This window comes from Phalaenopsis equestris, unplaced genomic scaffold (genome assembly GCF_001263595.1).
Source record: "Phalaenopsis equestris unplaced genomic scaffold, ASM126359v1 Scaffold000058, whole genome shotgun sequence".
In the NCBI taxonomy this organism is placed as follows: Eukaryota; Viridiplantae; Streptophyta; class Magnoliopsida; order Asparagales; family Orchidaceae; genus Phalaenopsis; species Phalaenopsis equestris.
In genome coordinates, this window is record NW_018164500.1 from 186904 (window position 1) to 214354 (window position 27451).

At 33.7% G+C, this 27451-nt stretch overlaps 1 protein-coding gene across 3 annotated transcripts; it reads left to right on the forward strand.

The window, feature by feature from the left end:
* Positions 1-2480: 2480 nt before the first annotated feature.
* Positions 2481-14997, forward strand: LOC110019465 (AP2-like ethylene-responsive transcription factor PLT2). Of its 3 annotated transcripts, XR_002293455.1 has the most exons (9): positions 2482-3211; positions 3316-3398; positions 8436-8444; positions 8525-8619; positions 8699-8772; positions 8868-8918; positions 9046-9128; positions 9223-9426; positions 14756-14997. XR_002293455.1 is itself a non-coding variant. In XM_020717130.1 (8 exons), exons 1-8 carry the CDS (start codon positions 2634-2636, stop codon positions 9366-9368), a joined length of 1119 nt encoding a protein of 372 aa, XP_020572789.1. In that variant the 5' UTR covers positions 2482-2633; the 3' UTR covers positions 9369-9651. The 3 variants fall into 3 exon arrangements, 2 of the variants coding, with proteins under 2 accessions (XP_020572790.1, XP_020572789.1); XM_020717130.1 differs by lacking the exon at positions 14756-14997 and having other exon boundaries at positions 9223-9651; XM_020717131.1 differs by lacking the exons at positions 8436-8444; positions 14756-14997 and having other exon boundaries at positions 2481-3211; positions 9223-9651.
* Positions 14998-27451: the final 12454 nt, after the last annotated feature.

The window sequence follows — 27451 nt, forward strand, 5'->3', positions numbered from 1 at the left end:
ATGTGAATTTCAAAATTTTAAATGACTCGAATGTAAAAATCCAAATTTGGTAAAGTTATTTGTATGAAAAAATATACTTCCGTACTTCCATATGACTATCCAGCGGCCACGTCACTCGCCGTGACGAGAAAGACGATATGACCGCCGGTGTTTGGTCGTCCGAACATGCGCTGTTTCTTTTTCTGACTCTACTATCCTCATCATTTTCTAGATCTATAAATTATTAAACTTACAGTTTTTCGGAATAATTACATGCACAACACAATAAATATTACTAATCATAAATCAAATACTAGGTGATTTTTTAAACTACAAAATTTATGAATTTACGTGTGCGTCATAAAAATAAAAAATATGAGTTGAGATTGTAAAATATAGATGAAAGAGAAAATTTGATTTATAAATAGCAGGATTATGACCGCCCTATATTTAATTGCCCCTTCTTTTGTTTTCTGTTGGCCCTCATTTCAGAGTGCGCTATTTATGTACGAAGAACACACACAGCTCTTCGTGCGTAATCCACTCCCAATAACCATGGAATAACCTCCGTGAAGATTATTGAGAGGTTATTGTATAGCTATTCTGACGTTACTTAAAGTCAGTACTCTCCGCAGTTAGACTTTCACATTTTCTCTGGTGTTAGGGTATTGACTCCAAATAACTCCGCAATAACCCTCCAATAACCTTCGTAGGAGGGAGAGGATTATGCACGGAGAGCTGCGTGGGTTCTCCGTAAGTAATTATTTTCCCTTCAGAGTGCTATTTACGTACGGAGGACGCACACAGCTCTCCGTGCGTAATCCCCTCCTAATAACCGCTCAATAACCTCTATGAAGATTATTGGGGGTTATTGCAAATTATTTCGGCGTTATTTAGAGTCAGTACTCTTTGCGGTTACACTTTCATATTTTTCTGGTGTTAGGGTATTGACTTCAAATAACGCTGAAACAACTCCGCAATAATCCCTCTAATAACCTTCGTAGAGGTTATTGAGGTGTTATTGGGAGGGGATTACACACAAAGAGTCGTGTGCGTTCTCCTTACGTAAATTTTTACTCTTTGGAGCGTTATTTACGTACGAAGAACGCATGCAACTCTCAATGCGTAATCTTCTCCAAATAACCGCTCAATAACCTCTGTGCAGATTAATGGAGGTTATTACGGAGTTATTTCATCGTTATTTGAAATCAGTACTCCTCGCAGTTACACTTTCAGATTTTCTTTGATGTTAGAGCATTGACTCTAGATAACACTGAAATAACTCCACAATAATCCCCCCAATAACCTTCATAGAGGTTATTGGGAGGAGATTACACACAGAGAGTTGTGTGCGTTCTTCGTGTGTAAATATTCAGAGCGCTATTTATGTATGGAGAACACACACAGCTCCCCGTTCGTAATCCCCTCCCAATAATCGCTGAATAACATTTGCGAAGGTTATTGGGGGGTTATCGTGGAGTCATTTCGGCGTTATTTGGAGTCAGCACATTCCACGATTACACTTTCACATTCCACGATTACAACGATTAACTCCAAATAATGTCGAAATAACATCACAATAACTCCCAATAGCCTTCGCAGAGGTTATTGAAGGGATATTGGGAGGGGATTACGCACAGAGAGCTACGTGCGTTCTACGTACGTAAATATTTACCCTTCGGAGCAGTATTTATGTACAGAGAAAGCAAGCAGTTCTCTGTGCGTAATCTCCTCCCAATAACCGCTCGATAACCTCTGTGAAGATTATTAAGGGTTATTGTGGAGTTATTTCGACATTATTTTGAGTCAGTACTCTCCGCGGTTACGCTTTCACATTCCGCGATTATACTTTTACATTTTCTCTGGAGTTAGGATATTGACTCTAAATAACGCCGAAATAACTCTGCAATAACCCCCGAATAACTTTCACAGAGGTAATTAGGAAGTGATCACGAAGAGTTGCGTGCGTTCTCCGTACGTAAATATTACGAGTGTCATTTAAGTACAGAGAACACACACTCTCCGTGCACAATCCCCTCACAATAACCGTTGAATAACCTCTGAGAAAATTATTAGGGGTTATTGTAGAGTCATTTCAACATTATTTAGTCAGTACTTTCCATAATTACACTTTTATATTCCATAATTACACTTTTACATTTTCTCTTGCGTTAGCCTAATAACACCAAAATAGTGTTAGTCAAATAATACCAAAATAACTTCGCAGTAAACCCAGTAACGCGAAAAAATATTACCTCAGGAGTACTGATACAGCAGTACTCCAATGAGAGGGTGCCACGTAGGCAATGATCCCACTGTGGTGCCTACGTGGCACCCCCTCATTGGAGTACTGATGTTTCAGTACTCCTGAGTAGTACTCCTGAGGTAATATTTTTTCGAGTAAAGCAAAGAGGTTATCTCCGTGCGGTCTCCGTGTCATCCCCGGTAAACCCAGTAACGCGAAGAGGTTATCTCCGTGCGGTCTCCGTGTCATCCCCGAGTATAAACCGCTTATCCCACAGATTTTGCTGCAGGCCTGCAATATCCTCGAATATCCACGTCGGAACATGGTGGAATAGGTACACGATCGTCTCGGTTTTGATCCTAGGGTTCTCCATTCCGTCCTGTGATCGTTTCGATTTTCGCCTTTCTCCATGAGCGAGTCGAGTAGTTGGCCGGATGCATCGGAAGTTGGGTATTCTTCCAATAATCAGATGCCGATTCTACTTTCGTCGAACAACAAGGGTGAGGGTTTCGATGAATTTAGCACTGTCGTGCAGGAATCCTATCCGCTACAGAGCACTGCGTCGGGCCCGGCTGGTGGGGAGAAATATTGTTCATTAGAGGCTGACAGTGTTGGAAGTGATGCCCAGCCTCTGCCGGCTCATGTAAATGACTCCTTACTGAATGCGATTGAGGAAGGAGTTAATTTTCCAGAAACTCCTCTGTTGAAGGCAGCTGAAATAATAGGCGATGCAGGGCACGAAGTTTCTGTATGTGAAGTTGCTCGAAAGGAAGGTTATGTGGAGTCATTAGGATGCGATCAAGAAGCCTGTGTTTCCGAGAGTTCTGCCACAAGAGATGCTACTTCAGAAGTTGCTGTTAATGGTTCCGTGGAGTCTCCGTCTGTAGTGTCCGCAAACTGTGGGGCGAAGAGGGTAGGTGGCGTTCTTGCTATGGCAATGAGGAAATATGCTGTACCCAAGTCTTCATGCTACCATGGAGTCACTAGGTGAGTTTATTATATGCTGTTTCGTCTTGTTTTTTGTGTTATTTTGAGGTTAATTGCTAGGAGATGTGTACATTTTTTTTCCTTTTCTGGTCATAATGCTCTAGGTTGAAATGGAGTGGGAAGTACGAAGCACACCTATGGGATAAAACCAGTCGAGTAGAAGGAAGTAGACGGAAGGGGAAGCATGGTACTTATGCATATCATGTTTCTATTTATCTTATCTACTGGAAGAATGCATTTGAACCATGATTTTGAGTGATTTTTGCTCCATGTTTGTTTGGGATCTCCCAATTGTGGTGCTATATATTAGATATTTTCCAATAATAAATAAAATTATGTTGAGTGTAAGTTTTATTTTATTTTACATTGAGATGCTGTTTAAATTGGGTAATACTTAAATGCGAAGTATATGAAAATGAAATTAAGAAACAATATTTGATTGAAACATAACGAAAAATGTCGATTTGAAATGTTAAAAGAAGTATTTTGTGATTTTCATTTGGCTACAAATTTTGACTTGCTTTTATACTATGATGCACAATCACTTTTGTTTGGTGCCCATGTTTGTGTCGGACATGAACACAACTTGCTCATGCTAGAGGCTGTGTTAGGATATTTAGGCTTCGACATGGTAGGGACACAGTGGGTACACTGGGGACACACTACGGGACACAGGAGAAGCATGGCATAAGATGTGAGCTATGGTTGAGCCAAAATAAAAAAAAGAAAACTTTTCCCTAACCTAACTGTTCTCACGTCGAGATGCAGAAGACAATGAGGATGGTATGATCTCGTTTGAAGCTTGTTTTGAAGGTATGAAGATGAGAAGCCCATTTCAAAACCAGACACCAAAACGATGAAGAAGGATTGGGATGAAAAAAAGTTGGACCGTGTTGTTCGAAAGTCGTTCGAAAGTCGCTTGAAGTTGTAATTGAAGACAAGATACGAGGTAAATGACGGGATATAAAGAAGTCTTGTGCGTCTAAGCAGCCGAGGATGTAGCTTGCATGTAAGTTGAAGAAATTCAACTATATTTTATAAAAATTATGCTTATTTGAATGCTTCTATTAGATATTTTACTTCACTATGATTTATAGATTTATCAGATACATTTAGGCTATTGTTGACTTTGCATTTATTTGAGCTCTTATTTCACAGTGACTTGTGTATTTAGAGATGCTCTTTCAAATGTATTTATAGTTTTATATTATTTTTTTTCTTGAATGTTTAACATTAGAATTTTTATTTTCTATTATTAGTTATTTTTATGTAAAAATGTAATTATTCGATATCCTAGTGGTAAATAGTAGAAAATTTTATAATTTATATTAATAAATCATTAAATATAAAAACATATTTGTGGCGTGTCTGGATCTGCTTTTTACGACTATTTTACCTTATTCATGTCGTGTCATGCTTGTTCTCTGTGTCTCTATGTTCGGGCTTCATAGCTTTAATATGATAATATTAAGAAATAACATCAATAGTTTCCATTCTTAAGGCTTACTTGTTGTAAGCTTGTATTGATTTTCCCTAATAGATTACTTTTAATGTCTCTAAATGTAAATGAAGAACTATTGATGTATATTTGAATTCACTCCTCGAATAAGGTACATTGGGTCTTTGTTCCTTATCATAGTAGAGAGGCAAGTACCTAACATATTATGCCTAGAATCCATTTCTTGATTAGAATAAAATTTTCTTTTTCTTCAATGATTGTAAGACAATTTTAGAAGAAAGTTCGTTCATGCTACAATAGAGTAGTTGATGCAGGATAACTCAAGGGTGAAGTTTCTAATGCAATACATAGTATGCTTTTATATAAAAATAAATTTGAGGATTTGTACACCACAAGTTATCAATTATACCAGCAACTTTATGAAATGAGTGATAATATAGTTTAATCTCAATTGATAATAAGCTGTTCTTAATATTTGATTATTTTAGCTGGAATTTGCAAACAAATAAAATTAGTTAAAAATTGATTTTTTTTCATAAAATTAGATTGTCCCATGGCCACAATTATGATCTCAAAATTTGCCAATAATAAATTATGTGAAGGAAATTGTCAAAAAATATAATATCAAAGTATAAAGTATTAAATCTCACTTAAAGAGTTGACTTTCTATGGAATTAGGCTGTTGTACTTGAACCACACTTGAAGTAATTTCATATTTGACTTTCACTTAGAAGATTAAAATTAGAAAGGGAAATTTTATTCTAGATGAAAATTACATGTTAGATACCTCAGGCTACAATTTATTGAATCTTCTTAGCTTATGTTAGTAGATTACTTTGAAATCTGATCAATCTTAATATAAAGTAAGATTAATCCCAATTTAATTTTGATTCCCCAAATCAACCGACCTATTATTAATTTAATTTGAAACTTTCAAATCAACAATCCTTAAAAGCTAACACTGATACATTTGTCCATGTGCACAAATCCACAAAAATAAATTGTCATAGTAATTCTTTACATACTCATAGAAAAAGTAGGCCAAATAACACCACTTAAAATTAATAAAGGTAGAAACTCTGCAATAGTTGCCCCAAGTCACACCACCTCCTTTTATAAGTTTTTGTTATTAATTCCAAATGTAATCATTTAAACCAAAAGTAGCCCCACATTTACATTACAATAGTTCCACATCGCTAGCTATGGGTGTATATCATAGGAATTTAAAGAAAATAATAAACAAATTTTTTTTTAAGATAAGATGTTCAAATTTTACAAGCAGGGAAATTGGTAATCTTAAGATATGTTTCAAAGATAGACAAATAAAGATCCTTTAGTCGTGTCAAACTTATATGTGATTTGTTGGTCATAAAAGGTTTTGGAGATTAACTTTAGTGTAAGGATTGCCATGGAATTTTTAGATGAGTTCAAAAATATAATGTGCGTATGTATTTTATTGTGAAGCAAGGAGATATAAATGGTTATAAAAAAACTATCTCATCAAGAGTAAATTATTGAGCCTTATAATGATTATAAAGAAGCTAGAAATTTTGCAAGGCGCATTGCAAGGCGCATTGCAAGTCAAAACAAAATTTATAATATTTGATGATTTGTGTAATTAGCTCGGTATCAAGGAATAAGGAAATGACTAATACTAAATATAAAAGATTTAGAGAATGTCTATGTTAAATTCTTTAAAATGGAAAATAATCATATTTTAGTGAAAGGTGACTGTATCAATGAAGATGCAAATGTTAACCTCAAAGTTTATTAATGGAAAGTAAAGGAATAATTTTGAGGCAAGTATAATTGATTAAATAATTAAGTATATTGTAGTTTAATCTAAAAGAAGAAGCGAATTCATAACTTTATATAAGTTTAATTTTCTAGCATTGTAAATATACCAAACTATATACCACTTTAAGGATCAAACTTGGCAAGTTTTGGAAAGTCCAAGGCGACATGAAGTTAATAAATTTACATTGGCATTCGCATTGGAATCCAAGAATCAATTCAACTTTATGGTAAGACAGTTTATTAGAAAGATAATACTTGTGCTGAGATAATTAATGGAATAGTATAATGAGCAATGAAAATGTGCAGATTGCTTTTATTTATTTTGAGAAGACATATGATTTAGAACTTGATGATTGATTTAAGTGAGAAAAATAAAAAAAATTGACAAAATAATTGCATTTCTTTTTTTTTTTTAACAATTTATGCATAATTTTGTATGTTATGTGCATGTTAGCCTTTGAGAATTAAATTATGTGAAATTGATGAAGTTCACTGTAGTTCTGCAGCGCCATAAAAGCAAAGCTGCGGCACGACAATCCCAATAGAACAATTATTGAAGGTCAAATTTTAAATTCTTGAAGAGATGAGTTGTTGTGAGTGCAAAAATTATAAAAAATGAGTGCTGGACGAGTCAAAGAGACTTTTAGGGAGTGCATTTGAGAGCCGAAAGAGTGGCTAGAGTGAGTAAGTTTGTCCCTTGTAAAAAGTGTGAGTGTAGTATTTACATGATTTGGTGGAGCAATGGGAAATATTCAATGGAAGGGCTTGGAGATTATAGTAATCATCAGGTTCTATATTCTTAATTTCTTTCATTTCTTGTTTCAATCATTGCAAACACACTTTATCATTGTCAAATGGATTTGCTCGTGCTTATTTCTTGTTATACCATGCTTGACTAAGCTCTCTCACTCATATGGATTTCTAGGTTTTAAAATAAATGATTTTGAACTAAGTTCAAAGATTTTTAACTCTCAAAAGACTTTTTTGAAACACCTTATTCACTTAGCAATTAGTAGTTACCATACTATTGTTTAAAACATAATCTGAGTTTGAGATATTGACAGAGTCCTAGCTCATGGAGATTCACAAAGTATAACAACAAAAATAATAACAATAACAAGCCTTTATCCCACTAATTGGGGTTGGCTACATGAATCCATTTTCTCCATTGTGTCTATTGAGTGCCACCTTTTCATTTAATTCAAATAAATTAAGATCATTTTTATACAATATGCGTATGTTTTTTTAGACACACCTCTGCCTTTCTTAACTTAAATTGAATTTAAAACATCTACTCTCCTAACCAGATCATCATATGGTCAGTGTTTAATTTGACCAAACCATCTAAAAAAGGCTCTCTCTAATCTTAGCTACCACTGAAGCTGCACCAACCCTTTCACGGGTACATTCGTTTGGCCATTTCGTCTTTAAGGGCCTGTCTGGTAACGGATTTAGAGCAGAATTTAAGCTGGATTTTAACTTCAATCTTGCCATACGGTCCTTTTTGGACAAAATAAAGCCTCAGATTTGATAAATCTGGATGTCACGGATTTCAGCCTTAAATCCCGTGAATCGGTGGATTTAGTAAATCCGGGACGGACACTTCTTGCAAAAAAAAAAGTCATGAAGCTACCTTCCTCAATGGTTTCGGGTAGGAGAGGAGCAGAAGGAGGAAACAAAATGGGAGTTTTGAATCTCTGTAAGCTGCGATCCCGACGTTGCTTTACCAGCTAGCTTTAATTGCAACCTTTCTCTTTTAGTTTTTAGTGATAAATGTATTATTCGTTTGCATGCTTTACCAAGGCTTTGTTATTTTTATTCTCTGATTTGAAGTTAATTTTTCATCTCTATCAGTGAAAAGATGTATTATCGTCTTTGTCTGTTCAATAATTTACTGTAATTTCGTTTTTTGTTTGAATCTGAAACATGAATACGATTGGTGGCTATGCTGCTGTGGTGTGTCTTCAGTTTATTTAGGTAAGTGGCAAAACACTAATTTTGATTCGTACTTTGGTGCAGATTCTGACGAATTAAACCATTCTTCGGATTTTCTGCAGGCAGCTATGAGTCTGAGGAGAAGGCAGCTAGGGCACATGATCTTGCTGTTCTGAAATATTGGGGTTTAAGCCAAACCACGAAGCTAAATTTTCCTGTATAGTCATTTAATTGATCTCATTTTTGAACAGTTTCATTTTGAATTTATTATATGATAATTTTATGGATTTCTGTAGGTCTCTGATTATGAGGACGAACTTGAGATTATGAAAACAATGACTCAGGATGAGTATGTCGCTCATGTAAAAAGGTATATCAGGCTTTGACATTTGAATACATTGTTCATTTGTCCTGTTTAGCTGAAGAATCGATAAAATTAATTTTGTGGTGGTGATGCTTTTAAAGGAAAAATAGTTGTTTCTCGAGAGGTGCTTCTGCTTTCAGGGGGGTGACACGGTTGTTACTTTCCTCCTTTCATCTTTTATATATTAATCAATTTATTCCTGATTTGTCTCAAATTGATTAACATTCCATCTGTGTTTTGCGTAACTGGAATTCTTTTTGGTTTTATTTGATGTATAAGACGGAAAGATGGGAAGTGGCAGGCGCGAATTGGTAGGGTGGGTGAGAGCAGAGATGTCAAGGACATATATCTAGGAACTTTTGGTGAAATTTTATATGCTTATATTATTTCACTTTTATTTTTATAATAGAGAAATCATTATTTTGGTTTGAATTATTATTTTTTGGGTTCATTCAGGCACAGAGGAAGAAGCTGCTGAGGCCTATGATATTGCAGCAATTGAGCTGCGAGGTGTGCATGCTGTTACCAATTTTGATATTAGCAACTACTGTGAGGGATCTTTTAAGAGAATGGAGGGACCGCCTTGCAAGCTACAGACATAGTTCCTTCCATCGGAGTCTGTGGGATTGACGACAACAAAATGATGTATTGTTTATTTTAGTAAGTTCCGATTTCATTCTGGTGTATTTTTTTGAAATGATCTAAACCACTGAACACTTCAAAGACAGGACATATCAGTCAATCCAGTGGCCGTTGTTCTCATTTGTGACATCTTTCCTGGTATTTAAGAATTTCTAGGAGCCATTTTAGTTGAGGGAAGATGTTTGTAAACTACTGAATGTCTTCGTGTCATTTCTCGAGCAATGTGAAGCTACAGTTCATACATGTTTATTTTTTAAAATTTATGCATCTCAGGTAAAAGTTTAAGGAGCTCTTTTTGACAAAGGTTTGTGTAGTATTTTTGTAAACACAAATTATCTAATTAATGGTATGGTTTTAATATGTGAGATATTTAAATAAGATGAAATAGAAAAAATATTTAGAAGTGAAGATAATTGTAATTAATGGAATAAATACTGAGCATATGATTTATAATTTTATTGGGGGTGGTATTGGTAGTATCAATCAATAATATTAGTAAAGTGATACTTAGGAATTGATAGTTTCAATCAATAATATTAGAAAGTGATATTTAGGTATAATAAGCATTGTTTGTTGGGTGAGATGTGAAAAAAATGCAAAAATTCATTTAAGAGATTCAGAACAAAATTTTGAATAGAACTGCACAATAAGAAAATCACATAAAACACAAGATTTAAAGTGGAAAAATTCGAGAACAGGAAAAAATCACGGAGTTACACTACACCAAGAATTCACTCTGAAGAAAATGAAAAGAATTGTACAAATTACACCTCAATCAAGTCTTTCTAAATTTGGAGCACTTTAGGGCACTCATTTCCTCATCTCTGCACAAGAGAAATCAAAATCGCATATCTTTTAATCTCCAAAACAAAAATTTAATCGGAGAACAACTGAAATTCAGTTACTGGTGTCGGAGCGCTGCAATAAAGCGTTGTAGAGCTTCAATGTGCACTGCAGTGTCGTGTTTTCGGATAGGGGTGTAGGTGAGTCAAACCAACTCGTGAGTTGGCTCGAGCTCGACTCCATAAGTGTCTCGTGAACTGAGATCGATGTGCTAATAAGATAAGCTCAAGTTAGCCCCAACTTGACTCATTAGCTTGTGAGCCAGCTCGTTTAAAAATAATTAATATAAAATGAACTTAAAAGTATTGTAAAATTTAGTATTTTATCTTTAAAGTTTTGAAATGTTTGAAAAAATTATGCTTTACATTTTACATCAAGTGATTTCTTATTATTTTTCTCTTAATTGATTGTTCAATTTATCATTTTATTATAACACTTGTTTGAATTAATATTGTTTTCTCTTTTTGATTATAAACAAGTTGGCTCTTGAGCCGGATCGAATTTGAAGTATTAAGCTCGAACTCGAACTCAATTAATTAATTAAGCTCAAGCTCAAGCTAAGGGTGACTCAAACTCAACTTATTTACACCTTTGCTTTTGGGTTTTGAATTTGGACTAGGCATTGCAACATTCTCCTTTGGGCGCTTCACTGTCATACTCTCAGATTCTGAAACATGAACTGGGCTTTGCAGTGCCGTCTTTCGTTCTCTCGGGCACTAATTATAAATTTTTTTTTTCGGGGATAGCGCCCCATAACCAAATACAAGACAAACTTGATTGGCCAAATTGGGGGCTCTGAGCGAACAATTGAACAACACAATATCAAGCTCCACCTAATAACTTCGTTGATGCATTTTATAGAAGAATTAGGATACAATTATTTAGAGTTGAAGTTGTGGTTAAACTTGGGAAGGGTTTTAAAAGTTATGCGATAAGAGAGTATTATGAAGGCTTATAGTTTGCTTTATAAAACTATAACTAGGCCATAGGTTTTGCATGAATTTATATGTTAGTTGATAAAAAATCATTATTAATTGATAGTGTTTAGATGGCGTGTTAAATTGTGACTAATAAATGAACGATTATACTTGAAGGAATAATTGGAGGTAATGATGAGATAGTTGCTGATATTGAAGTTTGTAGTGAAATGATCTATGAGATATATTTCAAGAGATGATTAGAGAGTGCGACTAATTCAGAATGATGTGAAATGTGGAAGAAATTATACAAAGGAATAGGTTCATGTTCCATTTAGAGAGTTTCTCTTGACAGCTATTTGTATTTTCTTTGCATTGGATTACAAAAGTTGAGATGATGGGAAGGATAATTCAATAGGAAGAAATCCAAAGTCTTGTAGGAGAAAGAGTCAGATTCTTTTCTTAGCATTCTTACATGATATTTATAAGCTCGTGACCTTAATCTTCTTGTATATGGTACTCATTTGAAGCATTGTCATGTCTTCTTTACAAATGTCATATATTTAAAGCAGTGATCTCACTCTTTTGTGTAGATGCCTGTTTTTAGATTCTTTTAATGAATGATTGTCTCATTTGTCACCTTTATGACATACATTGTTGATGTTGGGACATCTTTGTCACTATCGAGGTTGACCACCCAAATGCTTGTATGGGGAATCCCATTTCGAGTGTTATGGTATCCTTGAATCATCGTGAGGGAGCACTACACGTGTTTTCTTAATCATTGTCTTTTTGGGGCTTTAGTTTGTGGTATTCATTTGAGTTGGGCTGAGCATTTTGAGCTACATAAATGTTTAACATTGTGTTACACCAACGCTTAAGGGAAATTTAGTCTTTTATGCGCCTTAGGGTAATTTAGTTTTTTATTTATTATTATTGTTTAATATAAATAGGGCAAATATGTTTAGAGTTCAGGGTTATGCATGAGATTGTGATATTGAGTTTTAGGTTTGGGGTTTGGGAGCGATAGTCTGCCTCTCAAATTATAGGGGTTGGGAGAAATCGTCTACCTCTCGAAGTGGAGACCTCTCGAAGTGGAGGTGACTATATTTACGGATTGTGTTGTTTTATTTTGATGAAAGAAAAATATTTTGTTTTCTCTAATTTTTGTGGAAAAAGTGGCTCTGATTCATATCAAATTGGTGTCAGAGCAATCGATTGTTGGGAAACAATGAGTTTGAGGCGTCCAGATAACCCACGATTCCAACTTTATCATGATAAGGGCCACCTGGGAAGCCGAAGATGGGATCGATCATGATACAATCGCGATAAGAGTTAGTTGGGAAGTTGGAAGCTGAAGACAGGATCGATCGTGATATAATCACTGTACTTTGGCTGGAAACCTCTTGACGTAGCGATTCTTTGTCGTTGCCTTCTCCGCTAGCTCACGACTATATCTCGATCGATTCACAAGCATGAGGCTAACTAGATTTTACTATCGTATGTTTGTCCGAATATTCATCTAATGTCTTTCTTTTTTAAAAGCCCCTAGATAATCTACTTCGAAAGAATTATGGGTCTGTTTGAGGGTTTTCCTCACATATCTACTTTTTTCTCTCCCCACTTATGAATAGATTTCTTCTAGTTGAGCAACTTTGTGGTTTATCTTTTTGGATCCTCTTAGTTTGGTGTACCCTTGTCGGCCCTTCTTACTTGACTTTGTCTCATTTCACTTTTTAGTTTTTATTCATTAAATTGTACAAATGAGACTGAAAAGTCTTACCTTGCCACATGTACAAATTTTACTATTCTCAATTGTTGAAAAATGAAATAAGGCTATTTGGGTTTGTAAAATAGGGGTTAATTTTTTTTATTCAAGTTATTTTGTTTAATGTCATTATATCTATATCAGCATATGTTTAATATTAATTATTGAAACTTATAGTAGTTTTTATCATAATTTATTTTCATCATTGAGAATATTCTCCTTATTTTTCCTTACTTTGCCACGTGTACAACACTTGGCTCATCATCAATATGTAGGCTAATCTAGATTTCTTAGAGAACACTAGTTCTGAGATTGCTTTACTAAATTCAATAATTTTGGTAATATTTTAAATAGCACTTGGCTTAGATGTTTTGTTTCTCCTTGCACCATTTACCCTTGATGCTTCTTACTATTAAGGTTAAGAGTTACCATATTTATTATGTTTTAAGAGTCTAACATATTAATATTATCATATATGTGTATTTGTTCTTAGACTCTATAGTATTTATCGTTGGAATATATCATCATTATTAAGGATATTATTTTTTTGTATTTTTCTTTTTTTCTCATCTCTTGCCTTTATATAACGAGTTTGTACCAACACCTTAATTCAATCAAATAAATATATAATATTTCTAACACTTATTAAACGAGTTAATAAAATTAGTGCCCACATATTAGGAAAGAAAAAAAGAAGACCTAACATGTCATTGTTATAAGTTCTTTCAAATATTTGGTTAACAATGTATTTAACATGTTTAACTAACATCTCAAACAATAGTCAACAAGAAGGAATGAAAAACTGAAGATTCAGCTGACATCAAATAATTAAGGATAATGCTTAATCCCTAATAATGATGACGACAAATTTGCATCATAAATTTGTCATTCCTCCTACTTGAAAATGTAGGGTGTGGACTACATATAATTTTGGGAGTTTAGTAGCGATATTTTACTAATTTGACGGTCAAACAAAATTTGGTCAGAAATAGGATAAATAGCATTTGGCAAGTCCAGAAAATTGAGTTTTACATCACAAAATGCGGCAGATGAGCGTATATAAATGCCTCTTCATCTTCTGCAGTTAATTGTTGCTGCAAGCCTGCAAATTGTCTGTTGTTTGATCTTTCCTTTTAGCAGTATCATAAAGAAATGTATACATCTTACCAATGCATTTGGGTAAGAATTTTTATTAGGTTTTACTAAGAGAGACAAATGAAACACTTTTATTCTTTTATTTTCAAGTGGAAGAAGAGAGCATCTTGGGCATTTATTTTCATCAATTTGTATGCTACAACACAACCAGGGCGACGGCGTTTTGGCAAAATACAAAACTAGCCAACATCAGCTGGCTTCTTATCTCTGTAGCAAAAATCGTGCATTAATATTTGTAAAATTTACGTACGTATGACTTAAATCCTATGTATTTTTGCATATTTACCATCATTCCTATGCATGAAAAGTGCGCATCACTTTTTAGAAATTAAAATTGTGGTATTTTTGATAAGATATGAAAGATTCAGCTGTTATAAAAGCAAAATATTGAGTTTAGGTGTTACCTATGTAAATGCATAGGAATTGGGTGGTATGTATGTAAATGCCTTAAAATTTCAAGCGATCAAACAAAGCTAGAGCAAGCCAGCTTCTCATGAGAAGGTGGAGAATTAATTTTGGAGACGAATTTCCTTTTTTTTTTTTGTTAACCTTAAGCTTTATTTCAAATTAGTTTGAATCCAGTATAGGGATGATTACATTAATGCGAACTGCAATAACTCAGCATGTTACTGATTGTCCGTTTGTTCCATGTTTTTATTCAAAGCTGCAAGCCTGCATGTGTGTGAAGCTTTTGAACTTCAGTGAGACTGATCTTTGTCCTCCGAGGGATGATGACTTCTTCTTCAGAACTTGGATTCTCCATCAGATCCTTCAAAAAAAAGGTAGGGATGGTTGCTTCTTTATTTTGACGTCCTATCTGCCTGTAAGGTCATGCTAGGCTTTTTGAGAATGAATTCTTGATCAAGAACAGAGAGAGGAGCTAGACAAAAGTTAGTGCCTATACTTGTCACCACGTGTAAAACCTAAACTTGAATTTTATATGTATGCCATTTATCTAAACATGAAAATGTGTATTTCACCTTTTTTTTTTTATTAAAATAATGATATTTTTGATATGATATAAAAGATTTGGATATATAAATGTAAAAAAAAATAAAGTTTAGATTGTAGATTTGTAAAAATCCATAGGAATTGGGCAGTACGTATGTTCAGAAAAAAAGAGAAGGGGGGGGGGGGGGGATCTAGAGAGTGAAGGAAGTGCTAGAGAGAGTTCCTAGAGATAGAAAGGTTCCAATATTGTAACATTTAATGTTGAATTTTATTTTTTAATTGTACTTTAAAATTATTGCAAATGTCTTAAATTTTTTTCATATTTTAAATTGAAATTTGAAAAATTATATCACGGTTGTACTTTTATACTATAATTATGTCATATAATATATAATTTTTCATTTTATGTTTAAAATTATAATAAATATATTCATCATTTTTCGATTGAAATAAAGTATTCCATTACTTGAATGGAAGGATCAATATCATAAATCGTAAAAAAAGAATCTCAATTGTATTTATGTTTGCAGCCCCTGACACAATCAAAAGTAGAAAGAAAAAAATGAGTTTTTTATTAGGGAAGTACGAAATTAAATAGGACCCGAGCTGAATATTTTGAAGTCCTTACCGGCTAACTTTTGAACTGAGAGAAATGAAATGCGGAACTGAGCTGAAAATCTCAATATAGAAATGATGCGTTCTTACTATGGGGCTAATAGTTGCATCCAAAAAATGGATGTACTAGTGGCATTAAAGGCCTATTGTCTGATATTGTTTGTACTCAACTACATACGCAGAGCTATTAAATTAAGGACAGCGTGATCCGCCAGCATGAGAAATTGAATTCAGCATAAGGATCAAGTGGAAATAATTCAATAATTGGAATAGATGGTTAGGAAATAACTGCAGGTGCTTAACAACAAGACATCTCATATCTTTCTTCTGTTGAGTAATGTTTGAGTCCGTTGGAATTATAAATTTTTTTAACCAAGTAATTCTTTTGTAGCACAAATAAAATAAGAACATCACCTCAAAAATGAAGGAATAAAAAGCATGCGCTACTGATTCCACTTAAACTTTCTTGAGCATAAATAAGAGTGAAGCTCTCGAAGTAGTTAACAAATTCAAACTAATTGTCGGTTGGGAAAAAAATGGGAATGGGATTTTTGTTTGCCGGCAAAATAGATGGCCTTAGAGCAAAATAGATGACCTCTATATGCTTTTAAAAAATTATGTTCATCCGCATGAATCTTGACAGATATTTGGATTAGAAGTTTTAAAAATCAAAGGTGAAAAAGCCCTCGCTCCAATTTATGATAAATGAAGTGTGTCAGTGAGGCAAATTAAATTGCATAACAAATGATTTGAAATGTCCAAGTTAGTCTAGATAATGCACCTAAAATATAAAGAGGAGATTCACAATATATTTTGGGGATGAAATGATCTTCAAATATGACATGCTTATAATAAAATCGAGCGTATAGACAAGACTAAACTAATGACTTAAGATTGCTTAGTTTTGACCTCACAAAGGAATTCAATTACTCATAAAACTACATCCGATTAATAAAATCACTCTAGAAAATCTGATGGAGTGATCCAAATTCATGTAGTATTTATGAAGGTTGTCACTTACAAAATTTATAAATAGACCCCACTCTTTTCAAGGGACTTGACCAAGATGAGAAGAATGGAGTTCCAAGCTCTTGAGAATTCTTGAGCTCCACCACCACTATATCACAATTGCGAGCTACTGTGTCATCACCAATGTCGACCCATTGTTGCCATGTCATTTGATAATTGTAATTGCCATCAAGTTACCATCATCAAACCATCACTGTCGTGCTAGACCACTATAGTTGGGTCGTAGTGGCAATAAACTACTATCACCTCACCAATGTAGTGCCATCACTGCCATGCTAGATCGTTAACATTGACCTAATATTGTCATTCTAGAATGCAGTCATCGGACTGTTGCCACCAACATTACGCCGTTATCATCGAACAACCGATGCTATGTAGGATCACCATTATTGAGATATCATCCCTACTGGACCAACAACTTTGAATCGATGTTGTGCCGCATTCATTTTAATCAGGCCAGCATTGTTGAGACACTGCCATTGGGTCGAACCATCGTTGGGTTGTTGTTGCCACTAAACCACCAGCATCAGATGGACACTGAGCCACCGCCGCTGTTGTCACCTTCAAATCACCATCGCTAGACCAACACTGACGTGCAAAATCATTTTTTTCAGGCAGTCACTGACATAAGACCATCATCATCTAATTGACGCCAATCAACTGCTCAAACCACTGTCGCTAGGCCACTGTTGTTGCCATCAGGCCGACTTCATCCAAATTATACCATCATTATCAGGTCAACATATCTCTCAGTCACCACTATGTTAAATCATCGATGCCTAACAACTGCCTATGTTGTCTTACACCATCATCATTATCGGCCCAGTCATCGCTATGCGGGATCACTTTTTGCTCGATTGCCACCTTTATTATGATGCATCATCATTGCTATTGAATCATTATTTTTTTATTGCCACTGCAATCATGCTAGACCGCCTTCATTTGGCCGTTGCCATCACCATACCATCTTTTCTTGGGCAACACCGCTGCTATTAGTGGATCATTACTGCTCTACCATCATCATCATCACCATACACCAACTTTGTCAAACCACTATCATTTGGTCAATGATGCTACTATCATCACCATCGCCCAATTGCCACTGCCATTAAGCCACTATCGCTCAATTGATGCCACTTGAGCCCCACCATAGTCATCGAACTGTAGCAGTCTATTAAAAGTTATCAATGCTTACACTACAGTTTTTTTTTGCATATAATTTTCTAACCGTTGTCGGCACTAAATCATCATCACTTGGCCAAAATTGTTAGAGCATAACAATTGTCACTAGACCACTATTGCCCAATCAATGTCGTAACTGCCATTGCCATTATCAGACCATTACAGCCCTCATCGGGTCACTATCTATTGACCCCACTATCACTATACCATTGTCAGCCATCAACCAGTAAAGCACATTCACATGATTGAATTGTTGTTTCCACTTTTTATTGGTTGCTATCACAGCTGCCGCTAGACTATTGCCCAACTGATGTCTTTGTCACGGTTATACCTGCATTGTTAGATCAACATCACCAAATCACTGTTGCTTGACTATCACTACTACTATTGCTGGATCATAATTTCCTAGCAACACCATCATTGATGACAATGAATAAAAATATCTGTCACACACTCCTACCGTCGACCTTCTATCATCGCAGTTAGCCCGTCGACCTTCTATCATCGCAGTTAACTTGCTATCACTTCCCAATGTTTTCCCTAAGTCTTGTAATATAATTTTCTGCAGTTCAAGGGTAGGCAAAACCTTGTAACATATATTTGAATAGTGGAGCAATTTTAACTGCTCTGGGCCTTGTGGCTTTTTCTATTTCTTGTTTTCCACCTGAAAACCCCTTGTGTCCATTCTATCAGGTCTTCTTTTATCTATGTGTGAGCTGAATTTTCATATAAGATTAAAACATTAACATATCTTATCACCCTGAATTCCTTAGCACACAACGAATGTATCATATGAATAAATTGTTGATAGCTAAATTTGAATTAGTTCATCTAATGGCAGTGCATTTTAGAAGGCATAGAAAAGTGTGGGGGAGATGCAAGAGTGGAGAGAGCAAATATGAAAATAAATTTTAGATAGTGTCATATTTGTAATTGCATTTCTTTGGTTCTAATTTGTTGTTTTATGCGTTGGATTGTCTGCTCTTGGAAGGCTATAAATAGGCTGTTTGTTTTTGAACCATATAGATGATAATCAAATTTCTTTGTCACAAAAGACTTTTTCCTTTGTTTCCTATTTTCTATTATTGTTTGTTCAAAACTTTTGTATATGTTGTACCTTTTCATTGCTAGGTCCATCCGGCGAGGTGGTCTGCCGGTCTTTGCTACCTTCAACTCTCATTTAGATCCGCGTGGACATTTTTCAGACATACAACTTAATCTATATTGTGAAGAAAAGACAATATTTGAGAAAAAGAGTTACTAAACTTAAAGATGTAATTACTCTCGATTAGCATTATGAAGAATTATAAAAACTGAAGAAGAAAAATATATTCAACTCTCGCTTGAAGAATTGTAATTATACGATCTAATACACTATTAAAAGAAATGATTAGACGGTGTCATCTAATAACACCACTACATATAATAATTAGAAAAATTAAATGACGCAACATGTGATAAAGTTTATATAGAGCACATTTTGAAAATAAAATATTTCGACATTAAAAAATAAGAGGAGATGATGTCATAAAAAAATTATTTGTTCAAGTAGAAATTTCAATGCAACATTTAAAATAAAATTCTAAGTTAAATTAGGACCATCAAGTTTTAATTTCAACAAATTTATAATCAAAATAAACATTTTGATGAAACGAGTAAATTTAAACGAACTGAAATCATACACTCGAAGTCTAACTAGAATATTATGATATTAATTTATGAACTGAATGATATCCAAATCTTGTTGCTTAGAGTTAAATTAAGAAGCTCAATTAGCGAAACGAAAGAAGGTCCAACAATAAGCCAACAAACAGTTCAATCGCCATAAAGGAAAAACCTGAATTATAGGACTGTTATTTCCAATTGGAGCCAAAAGCATGGCTTCGGAAACAGCTCCTAAGCTCTCACTTCTTTGCTGAATTTAAATTGTTAATTCCAAAAGTACTCGTGAACCACACCCAAGTAATATAGCTTAAATAAAAAAGAGAGATTTTTTAGAATATAGTATTTTTATATTAGATTTTCCTTCCATTACAAGTAATGCACCACTATTTATAGAAGAGGGTTTATTGTAAAACAACAATCATACCTTTAGTCCTATGCAGTCGGCTTACGATAACGGATTGGAGCGGGTTGGGCCAACTTGAGCTGTTCTGGTCGGGTCTACTGGTGCATGGCTAGGTTGACTTAACAATTATACCTTTAGTCCTATGCAGTCGGCTTAAGATAACCGATTGGAGCGGGTTTGGCCAACTTGAGCTGGTCTGGTCGGGTCTACTGGTGCATGGCTAGGTTGACTGGAGCTAGTCAGACCAACTGAAGCTGGCATAGCCGACTGGAGTTGGTTGGGCCGAATGCAGCCAGAAGAGCCAACTAGAGCGGGTCGGAGCCGTTTGGAGCTTGCGTTGCTAGGATGATTGAAGCTGGTTAGACCGACCGAAGCATGTGGAACCGACTGACGCTTAGCTAAGTTCAACAGGTTTTTTGAAACGAAAGAGAATTTTTATCATACATATTAATTCCTCGATTCTCTTATCTCTTTGAAAAACATTAGCAAAAAGATAAGAAAATGATGATTATGAAAGTAAAGTTATTCATCTTTATAAAACAACTGAATGCTTTTCTCTAAATATAAGTTAAAATATTATTAAGGTAAAATAAATGGGGTATCTATGTGTCGATTATTTATCTACCCATGGGCTTCTAACTCTCCTAAATGATTTCATCCCACGGGCATTTTGGCTTACCTTGAGGAAGTAGTCTCATATATCACCAACTCATCACTATTTTACTTGGCATGGTTTTATAGAGAGAGTTCTCCAAGTGTTACCATTGAAAAGAGTCACTTTTTGTGGGGCTTGATTGACCATTTCCTCTTAATATGACTTGATTTAAAAAAAAAAAATGAAACATTTTCGTTAATTTCGTTTGGGGTCGTTGCTCCCGTATAGGAAAAAAACACAATAATTTTTCAAATTTACCTATGCTAGATCTTATGGTCTTCAATCTTAGGTTAACTGACTTCATTTTTTATCTGATCGAGTTATATTTTGGAAAGATTTTCTCTAATGTCATCCATAACAATCAGCTATTAAGCCGAGTAGGGTCCCAAAATTTATGACATTTTTCCTTGTATTCTCTAGAAACTTGCTTGTGAGAGGCAAGTTTCCCAAGCACTATGGGTGAATTCATATTGTAGTAATAAGCAAGTTAAATGCGATAAAAAAACAGGGAAAAGGGTTATGAGAGATTTTTCATATAAAATTTTTCTTGTGGCTTAGCTCCACTTCTTTGTGATTTATTTTCATAACTTTGATAGATGAAATATTTTATTGCTGCTTTCTCTTTCATACGATCAGCACAACTTTGATAGATGAAATATTTTATTGCTGCTTTCTAGAAGTTTTTGTAATGTTACAATATTTTCTTTTACTTGATTTATTAAATTGCACTGAATGTAAGAAAATTATATTATGATTTTTTAATATATATATATATATATATAATTACTATCATAACTTTTGAAGAAGTTGATCTCTTCTCTAACTGCTTTAAAATCATATTCTAAAAAAGGCATAAATCACTCCAAACAGATCCCGAAAGCAGCATCAACACCTCCAGGCTACTGCCTTAATTTTCATAAGCTTAAGCATCAAATGTGATGAACATGGTGTAGGAAAAGCATAATGCAAGATTTTGCATAATAAAAATAAACTGGCTGTTTAATTTATTTACGCAGAAAATATATTCTCATTTCATGCAAACAGCATTTTCTTATAAAACCGCCAAAAATATTCTCAACAATTAATCATAAGAGCGTATCAATATCCGTCAATTTTCTCAAGCCCGGACCCTTGACGATTCTGTAGGTGACTTCTGATGATATGGAGTGCATTTCCTTGTATATATATATATATATATATAATGAATGGTCAAAGTTATTATAAGAGTCTCTAGTCACTCATAATATGCCTAACAATTCGAGTACCACTCTTTTTAAGGCTCACATGGCCAGAGGGGGATTCGAACCCTCGAGTTGAGGGGTCTTACACCAATGATGCCAACCAATAGACCGAGTGTGCGGCCCACACACACACACACACACATATATATATATATATATATAGAGAGAGAGAGAGAGAGAGAGAGAGAGAGTAATAGTTAGAAAAAAATCCATCTCGTTTGTGATTAAATTACAATACAGTTTTGTTTATTAGTACAACTAAGAATATTAGTGTCCTATATACTAAAAGGGATTAATTAATTGTTATATCAATAAATCTGATACATAAATAGTTTTTGGTGGTTTTGTACTAATAAATTTTTTTTATGAGGCTGTCAAAAAAAGTACTAACAATAATTTCAATATATATTTTATAGAATTCAATTATGTAAATATGAACATATATGATGAAAAAAAGCATTACCAATTTTAACCTTTAAAAAGTGAAATACACCATTTCATTCATAGAGGTGGCATGTATCTAAAACTTGAAGTTTAGTGTTAGATATGCAAATACATTGGAATTGAGTGGTATGTATGTAAATCTTCCAATATAAAAAGTCACTAAAGAAAAAAAGAAAGCTAATGGCATTATATCTTTTTGTGTAGCGTGGGTTCACTTTTGATGGTCCCTTTCATGGGTGACATTATCATGCCCGAGGAAATAAAGTTTGCAGACTGTAAATATATGTGATATGTCTGTTGGTTCTATAAATGATTTAATGATCCGACTTTATGAGCTGTACCAAACAGCCAACTCTACCTTCATGAGTTGTATATCGTATGTACTATCCCCCGGCATGATAACAGTATCCCCTTACCAATCATCAAAAAACTCCTGCATTTGCTCTCAGTCACCTCAAAAACATGCAAATCATTTACCAAATAATTTTTTTTTTCCTTTTACTTCTTGCTCGATCTGTTGTAGGAATTACTGCTTCATTGAATGTTGATTTTGGGTCACTGAATCTGAAGTATTTATGGGTAAAAATGTGTAAAATATGGCTAGTGAGGCACAAAACGTGATGGCTTAATCTGCTTTACTTACATTTGATGCATTTTATAAGCATTATTATGTGTAAAATATGGCTAGTGAGGCACACAACGTGATGGCTTAATCTGTTTTACTTACATTTGATGCATTTTATAAGCATTATTAGCTGGTTTTATTCAGAAAAAAAAAAAAAACACTTAAGGTCCTTTATTGTTTTAATGCAGTTTATAATAAATGTCTAAGTGCAGAATTTCATTTCAATTGCTTTAAAAAAATATATAAACATGTTTACTTGTAGATGCCAAGTTTGTAAACGCTTCATGTATTAAATTCATGAAAAATGAATCATAATGCATAGAATTGTGGCTTACGTGAATCGCATGGGGCCCTAATATTAGAAGATTATGACCCATTCAACCTTTTGAAAGAGGAAATTCACTATCACTGTCAGTAGGGTGAGTTGTGCTTTTAGATTGTCATTTAAGGTGATGCTATGGGCACCAAGCTATGTCCTTATGCATGTATATGTAAATTTAATGGTTGATGGAAATTAGATATATAAATTTTTTACATAGGTCTTTTGGATTGTAATAAAGAGTTGAATACATTGCATAAAATTCTATGAGTGAAGATATAGATGTTGTCTCGATGTACCATTTATGTCATATTACATCACAAATTATTACAAATGAAATTTACAAAGCAAGCCATATAGAAGACTATTGTGGCACAACCAAGAGCTGCAACATAAGTATTGATTCAGTGATGGTAATGGATTCTTAGATAACATGAGTAGTTTCCTTAGCTTGAAGCTCTAAAAATAAGTTAAATCAATGGTTAATTTTGATTTTTGCAATGGAAAGTTCTAATATTTAGATAAAATATTTCTCATAGTTATTAATGATGAATGGTGATAATCATGTTTTCATATGATCAAAATATGATTATACTATAGTGCGCCTAAGCTAATCCAACTAACTTTCATTAATTTGAGTTGATTATGACACCTTGGAATGGTTTGACAACTACCTTAGTCAATGATGTCTTCAACTTAGGTTCTGAAGATTGAAACCACCAAGCTACTCTGATACGCCCAATATAGCGTATAACAACCATCCCTCTCAATGGTTTCTGATAAATTTTAGAAACCAACCACCTAAATGAAGATTGACTAATTTTGTTAACAACTAAAAGCTACTCCACTATCAACCTAGTTGATCTCAAGTCAAATTTTAGTATACCGTTAAATCTCTTAAATTAGATTCAATTTTAAGGGAATCAAGCTTAGCACTTTTTGCCCCTATGAAGCACCATAACCCTTGCTTAACATCTCGTAAACCTTAGAGACATAAGGATCCATTGACCCATTAAGCTTTTATTAATTTAGTTATTTTAGTAACGACTCAATTGACCAAAAATAATAAATAATGCTATTTAGGATCCATGTGACTTAGTTAGATTTGGACTTAGGTAGTTAGCACCCTAAGGCATGTTTATTTTCCCTCTAATATTATTGATATTGTAAGTCCTTGTGAAATATAATTAATATTAGTGTGACTTAGTGCAGTTTCCATTTGAATTTAGATTGACCATATGTTAATGACCATTAAAACTTTGTCTTATATTCTTGGAGCCAACGTTGTTGTAAATTACCCTTAGCTAGTTTAAGCTATTTCACCTAAAGTGGTTAAGCCTATTTAATTAGTTGGTCATATCAAAGAGGCTTTCAAAATGCCCTTTCTTACCAAAATAAACTTAGCTCTAGCTCTTTCTTGTCCTAAAGCATGTTTAGTTGAATTTACAATTGTCTCAACATTAAGCAAAAATAATATTTAACCTATACAACCCCACTGGTGAAGAAATCTAAGAAATCCAATTTAAGCTTCCATGCCCATTTCACTGACATAGCCCCTCATAACTTTGTAATTTGATTATGACGTGTAGAGAGCCTAAGAGAGACTTCCTAAAGTAAAACTCAACTCCTTGTACCATTTATGAGGCATTAGAGTTGATGAAAATCAAAATGGGAGCTAGTTTATGAAGTTAGTTATAATCAGATGAGCCTCATTTCAAATTAACTCTTACATAACCTTTATTGAACATAAGAAGTGATTATAGAATAATTTTTGAACTATCGACATAGCCTGATGAGAGCTTTGTGTGCAACTTCACTAGAATTTTGTTGACTATTTGGATAGTAGCACAATACACAGTGATTGGGTGAGTTTATATGGGCACCTTTCCCTTTACTCAATTAGGAACCACCCTAAAACAAATGACACATTAGATAAAGTTCCAACTTATATAACTTTCTCTTCTCTTTAATTAGCATTTCTCTATGATTGGTTGCTATGGTTGCACCCACCTATACAACTTATGCTTTTAATTTCATAATAAAAAGTATCAATTAAGTTTTTTTTTCTAAATTCCAACATTTCCTAGTTTGGACAAAGTTGTCTTTTAGGTTTTTCTTACCAAATGGAAGGAGGATATGGCACAATCGCCTCTGGATCTAATCCAAGCTAACTACAGGAAATATAGGTAAAATCAGCAGAAAAAACCGATGACTTATAATTTGAAGGTAAGTTTGACTTTATTTTCAATGACCTAATGATGGTTAATATAATTGATGGATTTGTTAAGGGTTGAACTGTGGGTTTTCAGTGAATCGACTTTCCGACGGTAATCAAATAATGACTGACATAAAAAATTATAAAGCGACGATTAGAAACTGTTAGAAAGTCAGGCCATAAGTTTTTTGGGCAATTAATAACTGACCATCATGATATGTTTACCGATGGTCGAACCCGTTGGTTATTAAGAAATTAAATAACGATGATCAAAGGCCATTGGAGAGCCACCAAAAAAGATGTTTATATCGAACCAACATTCAAAATCTCTCATTTCTTTCTCTCACACAAGTCTTCGCTTTGGAGCCCACCGACCCCTCTCGAATCTCATTTTAGTCATGGTTTACCATTTAATGAGCTTTTAAACTCAAATCATAACTAACATCAATTTCAATATTCCTTAAACTTTTTCTTTAATTTTAACTATTGGATTTTTGGCATTTTGAGATTGTTTGTGTTGGAGAAATTCAAAATTTTGATTTTGTATTTTATAATTTACAACTAATCTCTTAGGTCTTTCAGTATATAACACCTAAATTTTAATGACAAATTTCGCATACCTAACACAAAAATCTTATGTTTATTCATCTCACATCTAATCTTTCATATTTACACGCAAACACTTTGTTTCCTTAAATCCATGCATGAAAATGTGCAATTCACTTAAAAATTGATACCTGTGATGTTTTTAATGCGATATCAAAGTTTTATGTGTTTTGTATGTAAATATGAAATTTTTGATTTGAGATAAGTAAATAGATAAGAATTTTATGCATTGCATATAACAACCCCTTTTTAAAGGTAAATTTCCATACCCAACACATAACTCTTATGAATTAATGTATCTCAATGCTAAACTTTTGTATTTATATACACGACACTTCAGTGCTTTAAATCTATGAATGAATAAAATGTATTTCACATTTAAGAAGTGACAATAATGATGACTTTGTTGTTCTATTAAAGTTTTGAGTGTAAATAGCAAGTTTCTTACATGTTTGATTTATTTTTAAACAAATTTTATTATTTGTTTGTTGTAGTTGCATTTTATGAAATCTTTTAGTACTATATATATGTTATCTATGAATATTTGTACATTAAGGTTATAAATATATAATAAACTATATCCGGATAAAAAAAGACACACTGAAGAGTTCTTGAACGTTGTTGAGACCTTCGTGCATGCAACGAGATTTCAACCTAATTATTACTGTTGGACTTTCCAAGGAGAGGTTGAATTTCAATTAACTCATTTTCTTCAATGACCTATGATCCTTATTTGCAGAAGTGGTCTTCAATAGAACAAGGCACTATTATCTAAGTAAGTGGAGGAAGAGCCACTAAAACAAGAAGCTTGGTTGTTTTATGAATTACTCAATACGACACAAAGTCCATTGCGGGAAGGTTGTGCATCCCATTCCGAGTTATTTGTTGCTCTCAGAATTTTGAGAGTTAAAATAGAGTTTGACATATTGCAAGAGTACTTCAATCAGTTCGGAGGGTTATCAGAAGAGACAAATTCCAAAGAAATTTAGTTTCACAAGACTTTTATAGAATTAAAAGGCTGGTCTTCAAGTTAGGTTTAAAATCAAAGATTTCTTGAACATCGACGATTTTAATTAACTAGCAACTTGTTAATATTAATTGACAATGTTTGACCTTGAGAAATAGGCTGAATTCATGCGGAGAAGGACTTTAATTAATCTATAATTGATCGATCATGGTTAACTTGCCTTATTTTTTTTAAATGCTTGTTCATATCATTTAAAATAGGTTTCTGTATTTGCTAAACAAAATAAGAAAATAGAGAAATCCTATAAAATATTCATATTCTGAATACACCTTAATAAATTTTTATGTTCTAAAATAACATAAATTCTTAAATTTGATTTTCAAAATTTACGAACTTTTTATTGTGGTCCTCCAAGAGCATAAAGAGCTATATATATAAGAGTA